Source organism: Choloepus didactylus, chromosome 3 (genome assembly GCF_015220235.1).
Source record: "Choloepus didactylus isolate mChoDid1 chromosome 3, mChoDid1.pri, whole genome shotgun sequence".
Classification (NCBI taxonomy): Eukaryota; Metazoa; Chordata; class Mammalia; order Pilosa; family Megalonychidae; genus Choloepus; species Choloepus didactylus.
In genome coordinates, this window is record NC_051309.1 from 222,165,992 (window position 1) to 222,191,578 (window position 25,587).

General features: G+C 42.0%; 1 protein-coding gene across 5 annotated transcripts; it reads left to right on the forward strand.

The window, feature by feature from the left end:
• Positions 1 to 2,074: 2,074 nt before the first annotated feature.
• Positions 2,075 to 24,514, forward strand: ERLIN2 (ER lipid raft associated 2). 5 transcript variants are annotated; one of them, XM_037831363.1, is made up of 13 exons: positions 2,078 to 2,160; positions 2,865 to 2,957; positions 3,420 to 3,541; positions 4,914 to 4,995; positions 6,469 to 6,515; positions 9,415 to 9,476; positions 9,623 to 9,748; positions 14,746 to 14,819; positions 14,971 to 15,029; positions 15,574 to 15,665; positions 16,515 to 16,604; positions 20,539 to 20,618; positions 20,991 to 24,514. In XM_037831363.1, the coding sequence occupies exons 3-13, from the start codon at positions 3,435 to 3,437 to the stop codon at positions 21,189 to 21,191; spliced, it is 1,020 nt and encodes a 339-aa protein (XP_037687291.1). In that variant the 5' UTR covers positions 2,078 to 2,160; positions 2,865 to 2,957; positions 3,420 to 3,434; the 3' UTR covers positions 21,192 to 24,514. The 5 variants fall into 5 exon arrangements, with proteins under 5 accessions (XP_037687287.1, XP_037687291.1, XP_037687290.1 ...); XM_037831362.1 differs by lacking the exon at positions 2,078 to 2,160 and adding an exon at positions 2,171 to 2,377; XM_037831359.1 differs by lacking the exon at positions 2,865 to 2,957 and having other exon boundaries at positions 2,075 to 2,160.
• The last annotated feature ends 1,073 nt before the right edge of the window (positions 24,515 to 25,587 follow it).

Sequence of the window (25,587 nt, forward strand, 5' to 3'; positions counted from 1 at the left end):
TGACACTTTCACTAACAATTAGCTAGATAAGAGAACCAAACAAGCAGCAATCCAGAGATAGGGTGATGTGGATTGCTACCTCATTTCAACCTACAACTGCAAAATGAACTTGTCCAATTTAAAGTTTCGCAATTTCTGACCACTGGTCTGCATTCCTGAAAGGTTACATGTGAAATAAATGTGGTGCGTGTGTGTATGTGTGTTTTGAGTTGAATCATTTTTCAATTGACTTACTATGGAAAAGAAAGACACTTGGGATCATTTGAATTCTGCCTCTGCCACTTGCGAGCTTTGTGATCTTGGGCCACTCCTTAACTTCTCTAAGCCTCAACTTCCTTCTTTAACATGGAGTTGAATTCAAAGGGCTGAAATGATGATAATAGAAAATGAGAAAGGTATAGGGTCTGGTACATAGAAAGCACTCAGTGTTTTATGAAATCTGTATTGTAAATATCTATTGAAGTATAATTCCAGAGTCTTCTGATAAGACTTCATTTGGTAATTACCCAACACCACACAAGTTTAAGCTTATCCTTCTCTCACCCTCTCACCCTCTGTCACATTAATAATCTGTACCCACAAACATGCAAGAACATATTAAAAGAATCTCTTTAAAATAGCAACAGCTAACACATATTGAACACTTAAAATGTGCCAGATATTGTTGTATATGCTTCTCTTGTCATTTAATCCTTGCCACAGTCCTATAGAGCTGACACAATTAATACTCATTTTACAGGTGAAGAAACTGAAGCACAGAGTTATTTTCCCCAGGTCACACAGCTAATAAGAGGTGGGAGCCAGGATTCAAACCCGGCAGTCTGTCTGTGCAGTCCCTACACCCAACCATCACTGTATCACCACTGTATCAAAGCATGGAAACTGTGAACATTGAGTCTTAAAAGTCAAAGGTCTCATAAGAAAGGGATTTTCAGAAATATTAGCTCATCATCTTGCAAAGTCCATCAGCTGCCTCTAGGCAGGGCCTCAACTAAACAATTCAGGTCTGCTAAAAGCCTCCTGAGAACAAAATCCCACAACTTCCTCTCACAGTTCATTCCAAAGTTTAATAGCCAGGAAATTCTTAAATTAAAACTAATTTAAATCCTTGACGCTGCTGGCTAAGCCCCTTTCCTTGAGATGACAAATTCCAGGATTTCCATCTCTTGCTCATTTACTCAACTACTAAGGTAACATTTGTTAAGCATGCCCGGCTTAGTTACATCTCTGAACAGCTAGAGAAAAAGCCCTCCAGCTCCGACAGGGAGAGAGTCAGGGGATGGACCAGGATGTGTGCACGTCCGGGGAGGTGTAGGGTCTCAGGATGGGGAGAGGAGAGCGTAGAAAAGAAGACCCTCATAAAATGAGGTGCCCCCAGACCCCATCCACCCCACTTGTGGGCTTAACCATATAATGCTTAAACACTTCAATTACAAAACTCAGGCTCAGCAAAACCAGGGAGGGATGGGTCAACCCCAAGCAGCCATGATGCCCGAAAAACCTACGCTTCACTTTTCCTGCGTCCTACAATACTAGCTTTTACCACCCCGCCTGTAAAAGCTTTTCATTTAACTGAAAGCTGTAATTAAGCGGACTCTGAACCACCTCTTCTGCAACCTAAACGATTTCAGTAATTGACTAAGAAATGCCGCGGATTTGAAGCTATCCGCGAGAGAAGGGTGAGGGCACTCGGAAAGGGGGCGAGCGGAGGGCTGGAGGGGCTTCAGTGCACCGGGACTTGCTCCGAAAACACCACGGCCCCCGAAATGGGCTCGGCCTAACGTAGGGGGCAATCCCGGAGCAGTACTCAAAGTCAGAATCTCAAAAAGCGACCCCCTTGGTCTCAACGCCCCCACTCCACCCCCACGCACACCGACCCCTACCCTCCGTGGGAGCCCAGGCGTTCCCACTCTCCCCAACTCACTCCCCGAGCCCGGGAGCCGCCTGGTGGCCATCTGCGCGCGCCACCGCCCACAGCCGGGGGGCGTGGCGGAACAGCCAGCCTGGGAGCGAGGGGAGAGAGGCGGGGCTCTCGCGTGAACTAATTGCGTCATCACTGGAGCGACGAGCCCGGAAGGAAGTCGCGTGGTGAGGGGTGTGACGGTTTCTGCGGTTGCTCTGGGGTTCCGAGGAGTACGGAGCGTCTGGAGGGACAGCCCGGTACGCCGCCCTGGCCCCTCCTCAGTGCGCTCTTGGGGCCTGGGTGCAGCTCTCGGCGCGAGCTGCTCGGCGGTCTGCGGGGATCCCCGACCCGGCGGCCTTGCCCGCAACCCGCCCACTCCTGCCGCGGAGTTTCAGTTTCTCCTCCCTGTCCCCGACCCGCCGTCTCCTGGGCGGGGCCGAGCGGAGGCTCTTGGAGCCCGGGCTACGACCCAGGGTGCGGGGGGCACGCTAGCCTCTCTCGGAGGAGGGAGGGAGAGGGGCACGAGGTGGGGCTGGGAGGACCCCGGGGAGGGAAGGGGCTCTGCAGAAAAGTCGTTATTGCACATCAGCAGCTGGAGGCCGCCACGGTAAAGTGCGCGCCTAGCAGTCTTGTCTACGCACGACTCATGTGAGACCCGGGAGGCAAACCCCGCGCCATGACTGAGTGTTCCAGACACGTCTGACCGTGAACTTTACCGTCAGTCACCGCAGTTTTTCCGCGCGTTCAGTGTTCAGGAAATGAGCCTCTGGATACCCGCTCGGTGGCGTCCTGGTTCCTGAACGCATGTGGACCCAGGAACCCAGGGTCTCCTGGCCTCGGGAGCTTTCTATTTTTCCTCCTCTCACGAGGGGTTTGGGGCACCGTGAGGTGTAAAGTGTTAGTCAAGTGTATGGGAGGGAGTGTGGCTATAGTCTTGTTCAGGGCTCTATATCCCCTTTAGGGCCAACGGAATAACTGGAAAGTGGACGAAAGGCCAGAGAATCCTACCGTGAAACTGCTCGCATGCAATCCGTCACTCCAGGATCTGAAAGGAGTAAATAAAGGTTTCCTTTGAAATGGCAGGCAATTAGGATTGGGAAACTCGGACCAGAATTACAAGTCACAACTGCCTGTCGTTTGACATCCTCTGTAATTTGGTTCAACCTACTGCAGCTGTCTCTCTTCCCTCGTACTAGTATGGGTGGCTCCAGTGACAGCACATTCGTGTTCACAGGAAGAGTGTTCACTGAACACTGCCCAGTTGGCACTGGTTCTTTCCCGGGCCAGAGCTGTATCTGGAGCCAGAGCCGCTGTCTCTTCAAGGAGATGGGAATATAATTCCATGGCTAAGGATGTGAATGATGACCTGAGAACGAGGGTGAAGAGAGCCTTGTGCTCCTACCACAACAGGCTGTAAATGAGCCACTTTCAGGGAGCTTACCTCAGTGAGATACTCTTACTATCATAGCTTTCTTCTGCACATCAGACACACATTTTCCTATATCTTTTTCCCTAGGAAAAAGGTTCACTGATGGCTCAGTTGGGAGCAGTTGTGGCCGTGGCTGCCAGTTTCTTTTGTGCATCTCTATTCTCAGCTGTGCACAAGATAGAAGAGGGACATATTGGGGTGTATTACAGGTAAGGCAGAGGCAGGTAGAAGTTTGCAACTTCCTGTTAAATGTTCCCCTTTGCTAGTCACTGGCATATTCTGCTGAATATCTGTGTTTATATATTTTTTTTTATATTTTGTCTTTGGTTGAGTTTTTGTATGCGTGATCATGGGAGGTGCGGTAGTAAATATTTACTCGGATTTTATATGTATTATACATTTTTTTATTTTTGTTGTGTACACCCACACATATATATAAAACCTCCTTTAGTATTCTTAGATGATGCAATGGATGGTAATTGAGAAATGTGTAGATTTAGAGACAAAACCTAAAGTAGACAAGTGCTCCTTGCAGACCATCCCTAAAATGCATTTTCCTCCATTGTTCTGGGTGTTTTGGCTCCATGCCACCAGGTTCCCTCCACAAAAACCAACTGAGTCCCAATTCTTGGTGGCCAAATAAGAAAATAGCCTACTCTGAAATTTTATAGACTGGTTCCTTTGGGACTACTCTTTAAAACTAGCATTTCAGGAAAGACGAAAGCACCCGCAGGTTGATTCATATCAATCAAGGCAAGTGCCAGGATGGTGGCTCTTACAATAGAGGAGCCCATTATATCCCCGTTTACTTTATTCCTCTTCTTAAGAAAATTTACCTTTGACTTCCGAATGTAAAGCAAAGAAGCACTCATAAATCTTGAGTTGCTTTCCTTTTAATAATCTCCACAGCCAAGTTTTTTTATATATATAAACTCCTTCTTGAATGTGCCTTATGTTGCTTATACTGGATTGCCAGTTGCAAGTACTAAAACTCTGATTGGTTCCATCCCCCTTAATCATTTCTCACCACCCTCTGCTGTCATGTACCAAAGGAAAGCTTTTAATTTTTATTTGTTTTCATACAACTTGGTTAGAACAGTAACTCTGCTGTCAAAAAAAAATACGTGTTAAAATGACTTGTAAAATGTAGTTAAAATTATTCCTTGGTTGTTCATGTCACTGGACTCCAATGTTAGTGCAGTTAGATAATAATTGTATTACTGGATTTAACTGCTCTGATGGATTGCCACAAACTCAATTGGTATTACAAAGTAAAACAGACTTCCTCTCATCCTAAGTATAACCAGAGAGTCCTCTGTTTTTATTCCACTTAGTTCTTGGGCCTATTTTTCTCCTTGAAAAAGCATGAATGATAGTTTTATGTTTTACCATCAGGTTTCCTAGAGTATTAGGGTAAAGCTGAGAGGAAGAAAGGGATCTGTGAACATGGTTCTGGCACGTGCCACTTTATGTTCACCATTTATGGAGCTGATGAGAAAGTTGGTCCAAATGGTATCTGATAGAGCCTTCTTGCTAAGTTTAGCAAGAAGAGCCAGCCTGCCTCTCTCTTCTCCTCTGCAGAGGGGGTGCCCTGCTGACTTCCACCAGCGGCCCTGGTTTCCATCTCATGCTTCCTTTCATCACATCGTATAAGTCTGTGCAGGTAAGCTTGACTTGTGTGGGTGGCTAGGTGACATAGATTTGGGGTACTTACTAATGCATGATTTGGAACCGTTTACCCATTGGAGGTGTAAAATGCCTTTTTAGTAAATGATTTAAGGATAGTTTATTTATTTACTTATTTGAGAAAGAATGAGGCTCTATGTGCCACTTACTTTGGAGCTTTACTTGATTGTTGAAGTGACTCCTAAATGGAGTCATTGCCATGATCTGCCCCAGCTGAGAATTTCTTCACGTGAAGACCAAGCCAGAGAAGAATCTGTTCTGAATGTTTAAAAGGAAAATTTGGGTCTGTGTGTGTTTTAAAGCCCAGGATGCCATGATAGATGGAAGCATAACATGGTATTTTGCTGGTTCATATTTGAACTTTAGATGAGAGAGAAATTCAACTTGGTGAGGGGAAATGACATCTTAAATAGGAGTAGAATTAGTTATGACAGATTTAAAGCCCAGCTAAGGTAGACTAGCCATCTTTAAAATGATTCTGAGCATGTCCAGCTAAGAGGAGTAAGATGATTTAGAGAATGACTTTTAAACTGACCCAGTTTAACATTAGTCAGGGCTCTCTAGGGGAACAGAATGAACAGGAGATACCTGTAAATATTATAAGATTTTATAAAAGTGTCTCACGCAACTGTGGGGAGGCACGAATCCAAATTCTGTAGGGCATGGTACAAGCTGGCAACTCCGATGAGGGTTGTTGATGAATTCCCAAGGAGGACCAGCTGGCTGAAGAAGAAATGAAAGTTCTCTTCTGACTGCTGAAGTCATTACTTCTCCTTTTAAAGCCTTCAACTGATTGGATTAAGTGTCTCTCATTGCTGAAGACACTCCCCTTAATCAATTGTAGATGTGATCACTCATGAATGCAATCACCTTACAAATGATTTAAGTCCACTAAATGCCCTCACAGTAATGTTAGGCCAGTGTTTGCTTGACCAGACAACTGGGCACCGTTACCTGGCTAAGGTGACACATGAACCTAACCACCACATCCACAAAAATATCCTGGGATACCTAATTAGCATTTTCTCTTTGAGTTTCTTTTGCCATTACTGTGCTTTATTGTTTTCAAAGAGCTTTCAGGTACATTATCTCATTTGAGTCTCAAAGTAATCCTGAGAATGAGATCAGTGGGGTATTAGAGGCTGAGACAGGTTAAGTAAGGGAACCACTGTTTACAGACTAGGAAATGGGAGCGGTGGAAGTAAACACTAATTTCAGGACTCCTTATCAAGGCTCTTTTTCACTACACCTCATTTGTATAGTGGATCCCTTACAGTGGAGCAGGGGTGCCTTTGCTTGGTTTCATCTCACACTCTATAAGTAAATGTTTAACAAGGGTAAACAAAGCTCAACCCAAATAAGTATTCAAGGACAAGGCCATTTGGGAATTTCAAAAAATAAATTACTTGGTCATTGCCCATCTTACAGTATTTCATGTCTCTATTTTCAGACCACACTCCAGACAGATGAAGTGAAGAATGTACCTTGTGGAACTAGGTAAGGTACCCAGAATAAAGCTGTTAAGTACAAACAAGTAAAAGGAAGGAGTACTTGGCTGGCTGCAATAAGAGAGTACAAAAGAAAGGCACCCCTTCTTTAGCATATTCCCCATACCCTGCCTGCTTATATTCCTATTTGACTAGGTGGTGGACTGCAGTAGAGAAAATAGTAGAAGGTAAACAGGTTTAAGAGGGCCTTGAATGCCAGGATAAGAAGCTTGAACTTACTCTGTGGGAATTAAGGTCCAACTAAAGGTGTCAAGCAGATAAATGACATGATAGAGCATTGCTTTAGAAATAAAACTAGCCTAACTAACTAGGCCAGGGAAGACCTTAGGGAAAGGAAATCCAAAGAATGCAATTGTAGTGGTCCAGTTGAAAAGTAAAGAGGGTAAACTGGGACAGAGTAACAAGTTAAACACCACCGTGAGGAAACTCTAAGACAAATCCAGAATTGGACATCACACAAGATCACTGGCCTGATCACAAAGTCATTTTATTGTATGTCAGAGTTGGTTTTCTATTTTAGAAAACTGTTCCAGTTTGCTAAAGCTGCTACTGTGCAAAATACCAGAAATGGATTGGTTTTTATAAAGGGGATTTATTAGGATACAAATGTACAGTTCTAAGGTCATAAAAGTGTCCAAACTAGGGCATCAGCAAGAGGGTACCATCAATGAAAAAAGGCCAATAGCGTCTGTAACACCTCTGTCAGCTGAGAAGGCATGTGGCTGGCATGTGCTGGTCCTCTGCTCCCAGTTCTGGTTTCAAAATGGCTTTCTCTGAAATGTCTCTGGGCTTCTGTCTCTCTTAGCTTCTCTCTCTCACCTCCTGTGCATCCTTGCTTGTTCTCCCAGGGCATTTCTCTATAAGCATCTGGGGGTCCTCTCTTAGCTTCTCCAGGGCAAACTCTGTGCTTCATCTCTTGGCTTAATATCTCCAAACATCTTTCTATCTGCATCTCCAAGCCTCTGACTCTGTCAGCTGCTGAGCTCTCTTAAGAACTCCGGTAAACTAATCAAGACCCACCCTGGATGGGCAGGATCACCCCTCCATGGAAATAGTCAAATCAGAAGGTCTCACCCACATTTGGGTGGGTCACATCTCCATGGAAACAAGCTAATCAAAAGATCCCACCCATAATGGATCTGCCCCCACAAGATTACATTAAAGAACTTGGCTTTTTGTGGGGTACATAACAGATTCAAACCAGCACAAAACCTTTAAAATTACTAGATTTAATGTGGTAAATTTGCATTAGAAAGAATCCAGTGGATTGAAAAAGAGACTTAAGAAACAAATACAATGGTGAACCTTGATTAGAACCCAGTTTAAAATAACAGCTGTGAAAGGTGTTATGGGAACTATTGGTGAAACTTGAAAAAGAACTGGATCTTAGATGATGTAAAGGGATTATCAGTTATGTTCTTAGGTTTGGAAGTGGTACTGTAGGAGGATGTCATTCTTAGATGATGCTTGCTAAAGTGTTAAGGGGTAAGGCGTCATAACTGCTACTTTGAAATGTTCAGTGAAAAAGCTAGATGAATAAATCAGATAAAATGTTAACAGTCGTTGAATTTTGTTGAATTTGGGTATTAGTATTGTTGTACTATTCTTTCACTTTTTGGTTGGATCGATATATTTTTCTTTCAACTTTTCTGGATGTTTGAAAAATTTTTATAATGAAAATTTGGGAGTAAGGGGTGCTGACCTAAAGTGGTGGTAAAGACAAGTGAGCAACATTGAGCACAGAATTCCACAGCAGCCTTTCAACTTCTTAGAAGTACTTGGCCTTCTACAGTCTTTTCCTTGTAATTGTTTGCTTTAGTCGAAAGGCATTGCCAGGCTCATCCCCATGGTGGCTGAGCCGGAGCCTGGCGAGCCCGGGAAACAGAAGGTAACACATGCGGAAGGTGTCTGGGGATGGCGGGGAGAAGCCCAAGGCTCTACCACCTCTCCAGCCCTCCATGAGCAGACAGTTGGGAGGTGCAGAGCATGGGAGAACAAGGGCAATTGCCCTTTAAACTCCTGGGGATTTTAGATGTCGAAAACATTCCCTGTGCACTGGATCTGATATTTTATGGTTCATTAGGATCTGTTGTGGCTGGCCTTGGACATTTTTTATTCACTAGTAGAATTAGAAGTTCATGTGATATTGGAATAGGAGGATTTATTTTGGTGACTTTAGGATGCTGGTTCCATTGTAGGTATAATTATGAAAGTTAAGAATCAAAGAAAGAATTGCCAGAGACGGAATTAAAAATAAGATTTTATATGAAAGCACTTTTCTTGATCTGAAAGAAAACAAACTAACAGCAATAGCAGACCTTGAGCAGAAAAAACAAAATACAGTTTACTGAAATCAGTGTGAACAAAACGGACATCAACTACATAAAACATTTTATGTACAATAAGAAAGGTTTCAATCAAGTAAAGTATGTATAAGTTGTAGTCTCTTTTTACACTTGTATAAATACTTGCAAATGAACTCTAGCTCTGTATGTACTTCCAGTCTAGCATTCTTAAAGTGTTGCTTACGGTGGAGTTTTCATATTTAAAATATGAACAGAATTTATTGGCAGTGTGATGAAGAATAAAATTATAAAACCTAAAAAAAAAAAAAAGGCATTGCCAATTCGAAAGATGTGTACTCCTTTTCTTACTGGCACCCCAAAATTCTCACTTTTTTCTTCATGGAGGTTTTTTCAGGAGGTGCGATTTCTCGGGAGGTTGTGTTTTCCTATGAGCTCTGAAGATCTTGTCTTGGAGATTCGAGATGCCTTCTAACCTCATGTGAACTCTTCTCCTTTTCTGCCAAGTCACAAGTCTTATGTGACTTGCAGTATATATATTCCATAACTTATCAGTGACTTTTGTTCATTCTCCCTCCCCAATAGTGGTGGTGTGATGATCTACTTTGATAGAATTGAAGTGGTGAACTTCCTGGTCCCAAATGCAGGTACGTTTTTCCAGTTACCCTGACCACCATTGTGCTTTCCCCAGCATGCCACCCCCTTGTCTGTCACAGCACCTCAGGAAGGAGGAACTCCTATGTCTGAGCAAGTTTTAAGTCTTGCCTTTTTGAAATCTCTCCTTCCCTCCCAGTGTATGACATAGTGAAAAACTATACTGCCGACTATGATAAGGCCCTCATTTTCAACAAGATCCACCATGAACTGAACCAGTTCTGCAGTGTACACACACTTCAAGAGGTCTACATTGAACTATTTGGTAAGTCTTTTCTGACCTTGCTGTGCTTTAGCAGCCCTCCTTCGCCCCACCACCTAAATCTGAGCTGCACAGTTGGAGGAGTATTGCAGGTTGGATGTTTATGGACAAGAAGAATGCAGTGCGCAGGAACACAAAGGGAATTCCAGGAAAATGTCAACGACATGGGGAAGATACATTAGAATGGTTGAGCTTTGGGCACAGCCATGATGGCGGAATAGACCACTCACTTCTGGAATGGAAATGGGGTCCCCACTGTCTGTTCCTAAAACATCATTCTATAATTAAGATCAGTTCTAGAAGAACCTTAGAGATTATCCAGCCCAACATCCTCACTTTAAGATAACTGAAGGCCAAAGGGAGAAAGTGGTTTTCCTGAGTCACAGAGCTAATTGACAGCCAAGCTGAAGCTAGAGCCTCTTTTTCCTGGCTCTCACTTGAGTATTCCTTCCACCACATCACCCTGAATGAAGGGCACCCAGGGATGGGTGATGGGAGCATGGTGTGGTTCACATTTCATTCTAGAACCAGGGCAAGGACCCTCAGCACGTGGAGTCCCTAGAGCCTTTGTGGTTGAGTTTTTTACCCTGTACCTGTTGTTCTGTAGAGGTGAGTGGGAAATCACTTAAAACCTAAAGGCTCCTGTGCTTAAGTAGACCCCTTCTCTCCTTTTTACCTGGCAAAGTAAACACTTTAATGGCAATGGAAGGACACAGCTCAGTAACTATTACAGCTCTTCTTTGGTAAGGTGCTCTGTTTAAACTTGCTGCTAGAAGTTTTCTAGTAGCCAATACTAACAGTAACTTAATTTTTCAACTGATAGTACAACTATTCTTGATACTTGGGTTGAACAATGATTTTCCCCTGAATCCTCATAAAAAGGACCTGAGTGAGAGCATTTTTAATAGATAGTAGTCAGAAGAAGGAATCATTGACAATGCCAATGATCTTAACTAAGCAAACAGCTTTTTGCACTGTTTAAGGTTTGAGAAATCATCAGAATCATTTTTTTTAAATCAGTTTTATTGAGACACATTCACACACCATACAACTATCCATGATGCACAACCAACCACCCACAGCACCATCACACAGCCGTGCATTCATCACCCCAATCCACCCCCAAACATTTGCCCTACATCAGAAAGAAACAGAATAAGAACAAAAAACAAAAGTAAAAAACACCCAAATCATCTCCCCCATCCCACCCCTCTACTCATCCATCCATACACTGGATACAGAAAGCACAATCCACAAGCCCTTCACCACCAAACCGCCACCCCCTGCAATCCGCATGCCAAACAATAATCTTCAAGAGTCAAGGCCACTGGGTTGGAGCTTGACAGCCTCAGGCATTTACTTCTAGCTATTCCAGTACGTTAAAACCCGAAAGATGTTATCTATATATTGCATAAGAATGTCCACCAGATTGACCTTTCAACTCCATTTGAAATTTCTCAGCCACTAAAGCCACTTTTAACTTTTCTGCAGTAGGAAATGAATCCAAAATCATTTTATAGGGTTTGTATTCTTTTCCAGTCTTTGAATTCAGTGTGCTTTTAAGAAAACTTCAGTAAATTTGCTATTGATTCTTTTTCCTCAAACTGATAGAATTTTGTAAAATATCACTAATTTTTACTCTAACCTTTGTTTTAGGACTTGTGCAATTATCTGGGCAATGTTTCAAAATGTTTAAAGCAAATAAAAGACTAAGGATTTCAAATGTCCATGAAGAGAAAATTAAAATATTAAATTGCTTTGCACAAGAAAAATTCTTACTGTCTTAAAGATAAACTTGGTAGCTTAGTGAAGTATAGCTTCTTATACATAGGAGCTGGGAAAATTTATTTGCTTTGAAACAGTGTTTCTTTTTAAATTTTAGTCTTGTTGGCAAGCTGAATGTTGCTTAGAATCTATTTGGGTCCATAAAGAAGCTCATGTTTTTTTACCCTTAGAATTCTGAAGTTTCTCCTACAGTTCCTTCCTCTCAAGACTCTCATAGGCCTGACTTTATTTTTTTTTTTTTTTTTTTTTTTTTTAAATCATCATTTTATTGAGATATATTCACATACCACGCAGTCATACAAAACAAATTGTACTTTCGATTGTTTACAGTACCATTACATAGTTGTACATTCATCACCTAAATCAATCCCTGACACCTTCATTAGCATACACACAAAAATAACAAGAATAATAATTAGAGTGAAAAAGAGCAATTGAAGTAAAAAAGAACACTGGGTACCTTTGTCTGTCTGTTTCCCTCCCCTACTTTTCTACACATCCATCCATAAACTAGACAAAGTGGTGTTTGGTCCTTATGGCTTTCCCAATCCCATTGTCACCCCTCATAAGCTACATTTTTATACAACTGTCTTCGAGATTCATGGGTTCTGGGTTGTAGTTTGATAGTTTCAGGTATCCACCACCAGCTACCCCAATTCTTTAGAACCTAAAAAGGGTTGTCTAAAGTGTGCATAAGAGTGCCCACCAGAGTGACCTCTCGGCTCCTTTTGGAATCTCTCTGCCACTGAAGCTATAGGCCTGACTTTAAACCTGACTCTGGATAAGTTGCCTCACTTCTTATTCTGATGTATTTTCTTTACCTGTCCTATAAAAACATTATCTCATATCTGTGCAAAAGCTGACTGAAGAGCCTGTTAGTGTTTCCTAGTGACATAACTTAATCAGCATTTATTGACAGGACCGTAACATAAACAAGTTCTTACCAGTAGTATGAAGCCACCGTTCCAGGTTGCTAGAGCTGCCATTATGCAAAATACCAAAAACGAATTGGCTTTTAGAAAGGGGATTTATTTGGTTACAAATTTACAGTCCTAAGGCTATAAAAGTATCCAAACTAAGGCATCAACAAGAGGATCCTTTCACTGAAGAATGGCCAGCGGCACCCCAAACACCTCTGTCAGCTGGGAAGGCACATGGCTGGCGTCTGCTGGTCCTTTGCTTCCAGGTTGTGTTTCAGAATGTCCTTCTCTAAAATGTCTCTGGGCTTCTGTCTTTTTGCTCCTGTCTCTCAGCTCCTGTGCATCCTTGCTTCCTTCTCCCTGGGTATTTCTCTCTAAGCGTCTCTAGGTCCTCTCTTAACTTCTCCCGGGCAAACTCAGGACTTCATCTCTTAGCTTAGCATCTCCAAACATCCTTCAGTCTGCATCTCCAAGCAAAGGTCTAACCCGCAATTGGGTGAGTCATCTCCATGGAAACACTCAAATCAAAAGCTTCCACCCTAATCAAGACTAAGTCTGCCCCCAAAAGATCGCATTAAAGAGCATGGCTTTTGTGGGGGGACATAATAGAGTCAAACCAGCACAGCTACCTTGCAAAATTTTTCTTCCAGATTTTCCCAATAAGTTACTAGTCCAGAACCACAGGGTTCCCCCTTGACTTGGTTATAACTGGCTGTGTTATTTCACTTAAAGTTTAGGTGGTAGCCTGTTTAAGATATAAACTACGAAATATAATGTTTATCCCTGGCTGTCAAATTATTACAACAATATCAAACGGAAGATGCTGACTTTATGGGCATTTCCCTCTCAGTGCTGTGAGGCTTATGAGAGCAAATTCAATATGTAAAAACATTAAAATCCTTTGCTTACTGTTAGGACAGTTGAAGAAGGTATTTAATTCCCTAACAATCTTATGCAAATTCATAGAGGCAGAAAGTAGATTAGGTTACCAGGGGCAGGGTCAGGAAAAATAGAGTTAATGCTTAATCAGTACAGAGTTTCTGTTGGGGGTGATAGAAAAGTCTTGGTAATGGATAGTGGTGATGGTAGCACAACGATGTGAATATAATTAATGCCACTGAATTGTATACTGAAAGTGGTTAAAATGGGAAATTTTATGTTGTATATATATGTTACCACAATAAAAAAAATTTTAATTGTTTTGAAAGAAGCCTAAAAAAATCCTAACAACAGAGTAATTAAGTAGGTTTATTATTTCATTATTTCTGCTGCTAGACAGCTTTATGGACTTAGCCCATCCTGTGGTCTCTGCATGCCTCAGTTTGGGCATCTGTAGGAGGAAGGAGTTAGATATGCTTTCCTGAGAGGTTCTCATTTGGGCAGAGGTGACCAAGAATGACCAGTTAAAGTAAATGGCAGCTGACAGAAGGGAAGGAAATCAACTTAAAAGTCCTGATTTCATTGAGTCTTTTTCTCAATGCCTTTCCAGAATCTCACTGAGAATCTCATGGGCAGGGGACAGGGATGAGGCCTATAAACCCTGAGAAGGCCCAGACCAGAGAAAGCTTTGGTGCTGTGTTCCAGGACCACAGATAGAGAAAGAAGAGGGAACCAGTGATTGCACTTATCTCAGAAACAGCTCACATGTGAATTCCAGACAGAGGATATAGTACATCAGAAGAGTTAGGCCTGTTCCAGAGCTGTAAATTTTAATTTCCCCCTTGGGTTGTTTGATGGAGTTCCTAGTGGAAACAGTGTTTCTTGGGGCTCTCCTTGACTTCAGAGACTGTTTTTCTTTTAGAAACTTCTAAAATTACGAGTTTTAATGTGCTCACCTCTTTTCAAAATACTTAACATAGCTATTTCACCTTCTTTCTTCCATGAAAACTGTGAACTTTCCTGCTTTTTCACCACTATCATCTTGGGAAAGGCTGCTCCCTTACACTGGAAAGGAAATATTTCAAAATTGTTGTTTGTACTTTTTTAAGCTAGGTTCTCCTGTGGGACAAGGTTGCTGTTTTTAACAACGAAGGTGATTTTATCTGGAGGCCACAGGAGTAGGATACACTTAGATCTGCCTTATGTAGAGGAGACTGCTTGGACATGCTGCTCCAAAAGTCTTGCAATGGCTGTTTCGGTTTCTGGATTTTGATAAGCACGCTACCTTGGGAAGAACTTTAACCTATAGTGTACATTCTTGAGCTAGTGTTTTAGCTGGTACTCTACCCCCATACTTCCCTCCACCCTGTTTTGAAAGAGTAACCACCCACTAATCATTGTTTTTCTTGATTCCAGATCAGATTGATGAAAATCTCAAACTGGCCTTGCAACAGGACCTGACTTCCATGGCCCCTGGGCTTGTCATCCAAGTAAGCACTCCACCCTGGGAGAGCTCCTGATGAGCTTGCACCCCTCTTCAAATAGGTGTTCTTTTGTCCAGGAAGATAAAGGCCCAGTGGGAGCTACTTTAGGTCTCTCCACCCTCATCTGCCCATCAGTTGTTATTTTATCCTTTTCCAGGCCGTGCGGGTGACGAAGCCCAATATACCTGAGGCGATACGCAGGAACTACGAGTTGATGTAAGTGTACCCTCTGCTTCAGCTCTCATGCCTCCCGTATCATCCCATCCCAACCTTAACCAAAGCTGTGCCAGGCCTTTATTCCCTTTCTAGCATATTTGTTACGGCTTATTGCACTGCAGAGTGGGGCAGGTGTGTCAGAATAATCATCTGGGCTCCTTAACCGTACTTGAGAACCTCAAGAGAAGCCCTTCGAAGCAGTGACGCTTTAAAAAGGGCCAGGGAGCCTTGTTTGGGTTTAATGGCTCATGCCAAAGGAGGAGATGGGAGGGAAAGAGGGTTACTTGGACAGGCAGGTATATTTTACTAAGGTAAATTATGTTTTATTCCCCACCAATGGATTATTCTGGGGGAGAAAGAGAGCCTTGTTAATGTCTGCAACAGATCAGCTATCATATGGGACACTGAAAAGCCTTCCAGGAGAGAGTAAGAAATGGTAGTTTATCTCTCCTTAGCAAATGAGTTTGACTTCTCCAGGGTCAGTGAGGTGCCTCTGGAGCTTTTACATAGCGGCCTCACAGCTGCATGTTTTTTTCCCTTTCAGGGAAAGTGAGAAGACGAAACTGCTTATCGCAGCCCAGAAACAGAAAGTGGTGGAGAAGGAAGCTGAGACCGAGCGGAAGAAGGCCCTCATTGGTCCGAGCTGGTTCTGTAATCCGCCTCCCAAGACAGAAGGGCTGGGGATCGTGAGCCAGCCACACTTAGATCACACAGTCCCCCAGAACCTTTCTCTACAACGCAGGAGTGGCGTCCATACTCCAAGAATCAAAGTTGAATTTCTCAGAGGGTGGCTAGGAGTGTAATGAATTTTGAGTTTCCACGTCTCTCTTCCTAATAATAATGGCTAACACTTATTGAGCACTTACTGTGAGCCATGTACTTTTCTAAGCACTTAATGTAAGAAGTAACTCAGTCCTCACAACCACCATATCCGGTAGGTACTGCCAGTAACCTAATCTTATACTGGAAGGAAGTGAAGCACAGAGAGGTGAAATAAACTTGCCCAAGGTCAAATGGCAAAGAACCAGTGGAACTGGGGGTCAAATCCAGGGAATCTGGTTCCAGAACCTGTGTTCTTAATCACTGCACTATACTGCCTTTCAGCCATAAAGTAGTAGATGGAAACTTATTAGAGAGTACTTTATTCCTTAAAATATTCCTTTGGGAGAAGTACCGAGCCTTCTGATGTAGGAGGGAGGTTGGGGCATGTTCCTTGCCTTCTTCAAAGACTGGTGGTCTCTCCTCCCTTGGGCCAGGTCTCCTCAGCCGCTGCCTTGCCGTGATGGTGTGGTATTGTGCTCATGGGAACATTCCATTTCTGTCCCCATGTTCCTGCCCTGGCTGCCCTCTGGGGGCAGTGGCTCTTCCCCTGAGCTTACCTGCTGTCTTGTGCATCAGGGCATTGCAGATCAGGGTGAAAGTGAAATTTAGTCATACTTTGAAAACTTCAATACTCTAAAGCTTTTCTCAACTCCCTTAATACAGAGGCAGAAAAAGTGGCTCAGGTTGCAGAAATCACCTATGGGCAGAAGGTAATGGAGAAGGAGACTGAGAAGAAGATATCGGAAATTGAAGGTGAGCAGAAGTGAAGTCAGTGCCCAAGTCGTCCTCAGTCCCCATTTCCCTTGCTCTTTAATCTCTGTTCTAGGATGTCCTGACTTCTTTGGAACATCACCTTTTCTCTGCTTAGACTTGAGTTCTGAAGACAGTTTTCCACATCAGAGAGCATTCATTCATTCATTCAGCAACTGTTAATTGAGTGCCATTATGTACTAGGCATTTTATTAGGCATATGCAAAAAGAAAATCAGGTAACTTCTCCTGTCTTGGAGTTCACAGCCTAGCAAGGTCCCCAGAGCATTGGGAGTTCACAAGGACCTGGGCCAAACCAGCAGCTCACTCTTTTGTGCCTTACCTATCCCTTCCTCAGAAGTCAGTAAACACCATATTTCTGGCATCTCAGTCTGCTCTTAAAGTCTGTGTAGATATTAAGCCTGGTTTGAAGAAGACACCTGGTCAGCACCAACTACACTGGAGCTGGAGAGAAGTGTTTTCTTTGCTGGCCTTCACCTTGGGTCCCCTGCCCCAAAGTCCTCATCTTCCCACTCCCTACTTTTCAGGTAGTGCCTTATGTCAAGAAAACTCCAGGGCACAGTGAGACTTCGACATCCAGCTTCAGGTCATGCAGTACTCTGTCCAGTTATACCCTGTATGGGGCCTGCCAGGCCTCACAGGGGCCCATTGAGAAGCCGATTGGGGTTTTACAGATCAGCAGCTCCACAGTAGGAGACTTTCAGCAGAAAAACACATTTTATTTCTTATAAAGAACTGGAAGTTAAGGCAGAGTGCCACCCCTTTGCTTCCCAGACATACAGCTACAAAAGAAGTCAGCATGTGGAAACAGGAGTAGCAGTACTTAGTTTTGTTTGTGTGTTTATAACGCTGTTAAAGTGTGTGTTTTGAGGCATAGCAACAATCTTGTTCCTAACTAGTTCCCATCATGGGGAGATGCTTTCAAAGAACTTTTTTTTCTTTAAACTTTTATTTTGAAATGATTGCAAAAATAATCAAACCCCTATAGAGAACTCCAGTATAACCTCCATCCCTCCAGATACCCAGATCCACCAATTTTAACATTTTCCGCATTTGCCATATTATCCATCCATCCATCCGTCTATTTAGCAGTCTATTTTCTGAATATTTAAATGTTACCCTACACTTAAGTGTAGGTTGTGTACATCATGCTCCTTGAACACTTAATACTTCCTTGTACATTTCCTAAGAATAAGGATATTCACTTAAGCAACCATTTTAAGTACATTTATAAAGTTCAAAAAATTTTACATTGATATAAAGTTTACAGTCTATATTCCAGTTTTTCATATGTCCCAACAATGTCCCTTTGAGCCTTTTCTCCTATATTATTAGATCCTGTGTAGGATCATGTATTGCATTTAATTGTCATTATCTTTTGAGTTGTTCATTCTTTTTTTTTTTAATTGTGGAAACATATTTACAGCATCAACTTGCCCAGCTCAGCCACTCCCAAGTATACTATTCAGTGGGATTAATCACATTCACGATATTGCAGTACCGTCACCACCATCCATTACTAGAATTTTCCCATCTCTCCACCAGAAACCCTATACCCATTAGGCATTAACTTCCCATCCCCCAGGCCCCCACGCCTGGTAACATGTATTCTACCTTCTCTCTCTGTGGGTTTGCATATTCTCCAATATTTCCTTCATAGTTACCATGGGGCTTAAAATTAACATCCTAAATCTGTAACAATCTCTGGTTTGATATCAAATTAACTTCAATAGCATATGCACACTATGTTCCTATACCTCTCTGTCCCCCCACCTTTATGTAGTTCTTTCACAGATTACATTTTTATACATTTTGACGCCAGAACCATTAGTTTATCGTTATATTTTGTGCATTTGATTTTTAAATCCTGTAGGAAGTAAAAAGTTGGGTTACAAACCAAATATACAATAGTACTGGCATTTAATATTTACCTGTGTCATTAACATTTACTGAAGGTCTTTATTTCTTCATGCAACTTCGATCAGTTGTCTAGTGTGTTTTCCTTTCAACCTGCAGAACTCCCTTGAGCATTTCCTGTAGGTCCACGTCTAACAATGACAAACCCCCCTCAACTTTTGCTTATTTAGGAATGTCTTAACCACTCCGTTTTCTCAATTGGCAGTTTTTTCTTTCAGCACTTTAAATGTCATCCCACTGCCTTCTTGTCTCCGTGGTTTCCAGTAAGAAATCAGCACTTAATTTTATTGATGCTCCCTTCCTTGTACATGACACGTTACTTTTCTCTCTTGCAGTTTTCAGAATTCCCTCCTTGTAGTTAGCATTAGACAGTTTGCTTATCTCATGTCTAAGTGTAGGTCTATTTGGATTTATCCTATTTGGAGTTTGTGGAGCATCTTGGATGTGTATATTCATGTCTTTCATTAAATTTGGGAAGTTTTCAGCCATTATTTGAATATTTTCCCTACCCTTTTCTCTCTTTCTTCTCCTTCTAGGACTCCCATGATGCATATTATTGTTTTCTTTCTTCTCCCCAGACTGAATGATTTCAATTGTATTATTTTCAAATTCATTGATTCTTCTGTCAGCTCCAATCCACTGTTGACCCGTCCAAGGGATTTTTTATTTCTGTGGTCTACAGCTCTATTTGGTTCCTCTTCATAGTTTCTGTCTCTTTATTGATATTCTTTTTGTATTCATCAGTCATTTCCTTGATTTCCTTTAGCTCTTTGAGCATATTTAGGACATTTTTTAAAGTCTTTCTCTGGCATGTCCCAGGTCCAGTCTTCCTCATTTAATCTTATCCTTTGCCTGGGCCATCACTTCCTGTTTCTTTGTATATTTTGTTATCTTTTGTTGCTACCTGAATATTTTGATATTTTAACATTATCACTGGAATTTGGACTCTGAGGCATCTGTTCCTTAAGCTCCTATCTAGCTAGCTTTTTGACAGATTTCCTTGAATGCCAGAAGCTAATGATGAAGAAGAAGGAAAAAAAGAAAAGATCTTTCTCAGTTTCCGCAGACTGGCCTGAGCACATGCTCTCCCTCAGAGCTTAGCCATGCAATAGGTTTACAGAATAACTCAAGACAAAAGCATAGTGGCTTCACCGGTCCTTTCTGCATGTCCAGCTTGCCCTAGGCATGCACACAGAGCCCTGGGAGTTCCCCTATTTACATGGATCCAAATGTCCCTTTTCCCTCGGAAACAGCATTTCCTCACAGTCCCTGGCATGTGCTGTATGTCCTACAGCCAGCTTCCATGATTCATCCCAGGCAGCTGTAATTTGACTGTTTTCCTATGGGGTTCTGGAGGAGAGCTCTGTGATCTGCCTTCTCCATGCAGGGCAAGTTGTGAGACAGTCAGCCTGCAACGAGTGTCCTGGTTCAGTCCTTCAGGCTGCCACTAGACAGACCGGCCCTGAAACACATTTTCCCAGTATATGCATGAGGGTTACTCTGCTCCTTTAGGAACCAGAACCAGGGACTTGCACTGGGAGCACAGGCTAGCTGTGCACAAAACTGTTGAGGGGCACTGGTGGGGTCTGCCAGCAAGAGTGCCATGAGATCCTGCTGTTTAAAGTTGCTTTTTTCTTTTTTTGGTACTCACCTTGTTACTGAAATCCTTTAGCTGTCTTCTGGAGCTTTGAGAAAGATGTGTCTGCCAGTTCTTGCTGGTTGAGAGTTTCTGTGGGAGGACAGAGCTCTGGAGCTCCTCACTCCATCATCATGATCATCAAAGCACTTTTTTCTCTTGAATGATCCTTACAATAGCTCATAAAATAGAAAAATAAAAATACTTGTTTCCCAGTTTCATAATGAAGAAACCAAAACGCAGAGGTCATAAAGGCAGGGGAAAAGTTACAAAGGCCAAAACACAGGTCTTCTGATAGCCTCTGCACTTTCTGCAAACCACACTGTTTTGCACTTCATCCATCACTTCATTCTTTCTCCTCCAGATGCCGCGTTTCTGGCCCGGGAGAAGGCAAAGGCTGATGCTGAGTGCTACACTGCTATGAAGATAGCCGAAGCAAACAAGGTAAAGAAGGTGTATTTGGGTTTGAAATTATATTGCTTGAGAGTTCTCAGTGTTAGATGACCACACCATCCAAAACCCCTCAAGGCCAGAACTGACGACTGCTGTGCTGTGTGGCTCAGATACATCCCTTTTTCTTAGCAGTGCCTTGATGGAAAGTTTAATTTTTGTGCTAAACATGGAAATTCTAAAACTCCTGCAACTCTTGCCTTGAAGATCTGTGATTATTTTCTTAGAGAAATGACTACCCTGTTACTGATAACAAAGAGACCAGGAAAAGTAGAGGGGCCATATTTCTTTGGCAGAGACCCTCTCCATGTGAAGATTGAAGGGGTGCTTCACTCAGTTCTCTGCCTTTTTTTTTTTTTTTAACAGCTGAAACTGACCCCTGAGTATCTGCAGCTGATGAAATTCAAGGCAATTGCTTCCAACAGCAAGATTTACTTTGGCAAAGACATCCCTAACATGTTCGTGGACTCTGCAGGCAGTCTGGGCAAACAGTTTGAGGGCCTAGCAGACAAGCTGAGCTTTGGCTTAGAAGAAGAGCCCTTGGAAGCAGCCACTGAAGGGAACTGAAAATGTTTTCTATACAACTTCAGGTGACACTTAAAGAGATCTTTATTTTTCCATGATGAACCAGAATGCCCCTCCCTCCCACACTACCTTCTTTGACTCTCCAAGGTACTGTGGTAGAAAAAGAGAAATAGACTTAAATCTACACCCCTTCCTGGGAAGGGGTGGGCGGCAGGAGATTGATGATTTGGGATTTTATTCAGGCAAGGAGGTTATATGACTTCTGATAAGATTGCAAACCATGGGTTTGACCTTAAACCTCCAGGCACCAATTCTGGCTTGTTGAAGTAATCATTAAGGAGCAGGGAAAAATGTAGGGTGATTTGATTTCCCTTATTTGGGAAAATGTGGTCCAATTTTCTCATCCTTGCCTCCAGGGTGGGAGATGGCTGTGGGTAAGGCTTAGCAACTGAGCAAAATATGTGCTTGTAAATCTGCCAGTAGAGCTGTGGAGAAAGAGCTGCAGAGAATGTTTGACTTCCCTGGTATTTTTGTCAGTACATAGATGAGTTATTTTAGAGGTATGCCTTCTCGAGCCCTCATGAGAAAGAACTGGTGCTAGGTTTTGCAAGGTTTTCTATACACTACCCTCCTGACCCTCAGGCTTAAAGAATGTGGTGGTTTCTGACTAGATTTCCAGAGTCAGTGTTTGGTCACCACCACACAAGTCTTTTTTGAAACATTTCACCTATTCTGTGATTTGAGTTTTTTCCTCTCAAATAATCTGTTTGCTGGTTCCACTCAGCATCAGGAAGACAGGGACAAACAACCCAAGTGTCTTAATAGCCACTGAAGTGGGATCGTTACATCTACTTGCCACTGCAGTACCTGCTTGGCAGATTGTATATGTACCTTGAGATCAAGTATGTTTTTATCGTTGTGGAGAGTCTACAAGGAAGAGCTCTACCACCGTATCATCCAAGAGATTTCCTCAACTGTGCCTATGGCTTGTGCTGATGGTTTGATTTGTCTGGCATAATGATAGCATAGTAGCATGTAATCGTAGCATGTGTTTTTAAACCCTGGGCTTCAGGCAGCCACACGGGTCAGACTGATGTTAAACTTCCAGAGACAGCTATGGGGAAACAAGTCAGAGTTCATGCCTGGTATGGCTGCATTGAAATCAGTTTTAAATGTTTTATCTTTTATTAGTATGTGAGGAAGTGTGAGCCACCCTGGGAGATTCTAGGCTGGGGAGAGCAAACATGAAAGAAAGATTTTTCTAATATCCTGAAATCAGGATCGGGGGGAAAGAGGGATCCAGCTTATAGCCCATGGGATATGTATACAGGCTTGGGAATTGGAGGATTAATTTGCAAGCATATTGGTTCTATCCAGGACCAGCTCTGGCTTAGAAATTGGCCTTATTATTGGTTTGCTTTCCTGCACACACACACACACACACACCGCAAACTCCCACCATACCCCTCTTCCCTAGGGTGAATACTATGAATGATACTTTCTGGTACAGATTCCCACCTCGTTTTTGGTCCCATTCCCAGACTTCTGGTTCATAGACTGGCTTCTTCTCAAGCCAGAGCTCAGGCCAGCTTGCTCCTAAGTAGCACCAGGAGTTTGGGAGCACGCAGCCTACCTAGGAAGGTATAGCATGTTAACTCCCCTTACTTCATGTGTTGCCCTTTTCTCTTCTAATTCCTGGACTTAGTATCCTCAAACCACTGGTACTAGTCAAACTTAGCGCAAGCAGCAAAATGTTCTGGGAGGGGCAGATTTCCATGTGCTCGAGAGTACTTGCAGAAGGCGGACAGTCTCCCAAGACCAGCATAGGGTGTCCATTGTTAAGATCACTCATCTTCCTCCCCTTTCAATGGCCTTCCTTGATCATTTGTTAGGACCAACGTGACATGACTTAGCAAACCCGTTTTACATATTTGTCTGCACTCTCTGCTCTGAGCTGTTGCTGCCTGGGCCTCGGAAAACCCCACTTCACTACACTAGAATCAGGAACAGGGACTTCTCAGCCTCCCTGAATAGCATGTGTTGCTCAGGTGTTCAGGTCCTAAAGCTTCTCTAGTACTAACATCCCATGATAGCTTGCCCCTTGCACTAGATACACTGATTACAAAACAATCTCAAGAGCCTCAAGTCCTGCTGCAGCTGCCCTTCTTGAGGTTAGTGTTGCTTCCTCTTTAAACCCAAAATAGAAATGCTGTAGTACCCATTATCTCACATCCAGTAGTTGTCTATACCTGCCTGGATAGTAAAATCATGGGAGTCGGCTGTCTCCTTAACATTGGGCATCTAACCCATCTGTGTGTTATGACTTTGGTTTTTTAACACTAGAAACTCCAATCTTTAAGCATTTGAGTTCTAAACATGTAAATGTGACAGCCTGCAGTTTTGTAGGCATTAAAGTCATGGCTGCTATTTATAAGTGGAACTTCTATCAAAATAAGTAACTGTTTATAAAATTCAGTTTTTGTAGGATTTTCCAAGGAAAGGTCACCCTGGCTGAATGTTTCTTACTCATTAAATTTTGCAGAAGTGACTCATATCCAATACTGTTTTTAACCACTTTTTTAATCTAAGGAAAGAATGTTTACAAGGAAGCCAGAGTTTGTTAAAAATTTTTACATTAAATAAAATAGATTCAGAGGGATCCTGTGATATTAAGATGAGGAAAAAAATTACTGAAAAAATCTTAGCAATATGTTGGTCAAAAAAAAGTAGATGTTTTATAAATGGTCTGTTGTAATTTCTGTGGGTCTGTGTATCTTTCAATATTAGTAACTTTACCATTTATAGAGAGCAAATAGTGAAAGTAAGATGGTATTTATTGACTTGATTTATCCATTTAAGATTGATCTAAGATAAAATGGATCTTGGCTAGAGGTTAAGCTGTGTTCTACCCAATCGGAGGTTCTAGCCACTGCTCTCTGTTGTCTCCTTGAAAAAGAGGAAATAGCCAATCATTTTGTGTTTGTGTTTCCATTCCTTTTTATTTGTGTTCGAGCAGCCAGATTAAGTCTACTTTCAAAGAACACCAAGGGCCTAGTGACTCCCTTTGTAACTGGGAAATGATTCTTATATATTAATGAGGCTATAAATGATACTGCTGGATTAGTTACCTTGGGTTGAAAGCTGGAAGAATTGTTTTGGACAACTCTAAAGGTCTCATGTGAATTTATGTCTTAGTTTTGTTTTCAGTCTTACTAAATAAAATGTCTTTGTATTTACTTTTTTACAAAAGCTAAATTTAGCTATAGCTAATATTAGGGTAGGTGATACTTAAAAAAAAAAAAAAAAAAAATCCCTGCCTAGAGAGTTAAGTACAGGATCTCCCTAAAAAGATATTCAGATGAAAATCCATCCCCATTGTCAACATAGAAACAATGAACATGGCATAATTCTCGGTGAGTGTTATGGAGATTTATCATATTAAAGAATGCATACACTGCTGCAATTCTACTTGAAAGGGCAGAGATGTTTTCAATTAGCCCAAAACTCATTTTGATAACAATTCAGTGGGAATTCCAAACTGTACTCTGGAAAGCTGCCCAGCCTCTGCCAGATAAAATAGAGGTTGCTCAGTTAAATTTGAATTTCAGATAAACAACAAATAATTATTGAAGTATAAGTATGCCCTATGTAATATTTGAGTCTCACATATACTAAAAATTTTTCATTTTTTGTCTGAAATTCAAATTCAACTGGGCGTTCTGTATTTTCGTTTGCTAAATCTGACTGCTCTAGCCCAGTCCTTTCTCAGCTTATTTTATGATGCACCCAGACTTTATTCGTTTGAGAAACTGCTATGCAAATAATATAAATTTACAATTGAGTAGGTAAATCAAAAGTGTAGTTACTGGAGTTAGACTGCTGAGGTTCAAATCCCCGCTCTACAACTTCCTAGGTGTATGATCTTGAATGTGTTCTTTAACTATTCTAAGCCTTGGTTTTTCCATCTATAAAATGTGTTCTGTGGATGAAATGAAATAATGCATGTAAAGGTTTAGCACCATGCCTAACCTAGCATGTGTAAGTGTTCAAAAATAACTCCTTTTCAGTCAACTGGAAAAATGGACTAGAAAACACAGAACTATTAAGTGGGTACCACTAAGTGGAAAGTCAATCAAATGTGATGTATAAGTTAGGGTTCTCTAGGAAAACAGAATCAATGAGAGATATCTATGAATATAAGATTTATAAAAGTGACTCACACAACTGTGGGTATGCACAAGTCCAAATTCCGTAGGGCAGTCAGCAAACTGACAACTCCAATGAAGATGTTCAATGCACTCCTCAGGAAACAAACTGGCAACTTCAGTGAACTCTTCAGGAAACAATTCGCTGGTCAGCCAAAGAAGTGAAGGTCCTCTATCTGTCTCTCTTAAAAGTCTTCAGCTGTTTGATTGGATTAAATCCAGCCAACTGCATT

Coding starts and splice junctions, on each gene's coding strand:
- ERLIN2 (XM_037831359.1), top strand. CDS start 3,435: ATGGCTCAGTTGGGAGCAGTTGTGGCCGTGGCTGCCAGTTTCTTTTGT. Junction 4,996..6,468: donor CATCGTATAAGTCTGTGCAG/GTAAGCTTGACT, acceptor CTCTATTTTCAG/ACCACACTCCAGACAGATGA. Junction 16,605..20,538: donor GAAGATATCGGAAATTGAAG/GTGAGCAGAAGT, acceptor TTTCTCCTCCAG/ATGCCGCGTTTCTGGCCCGG.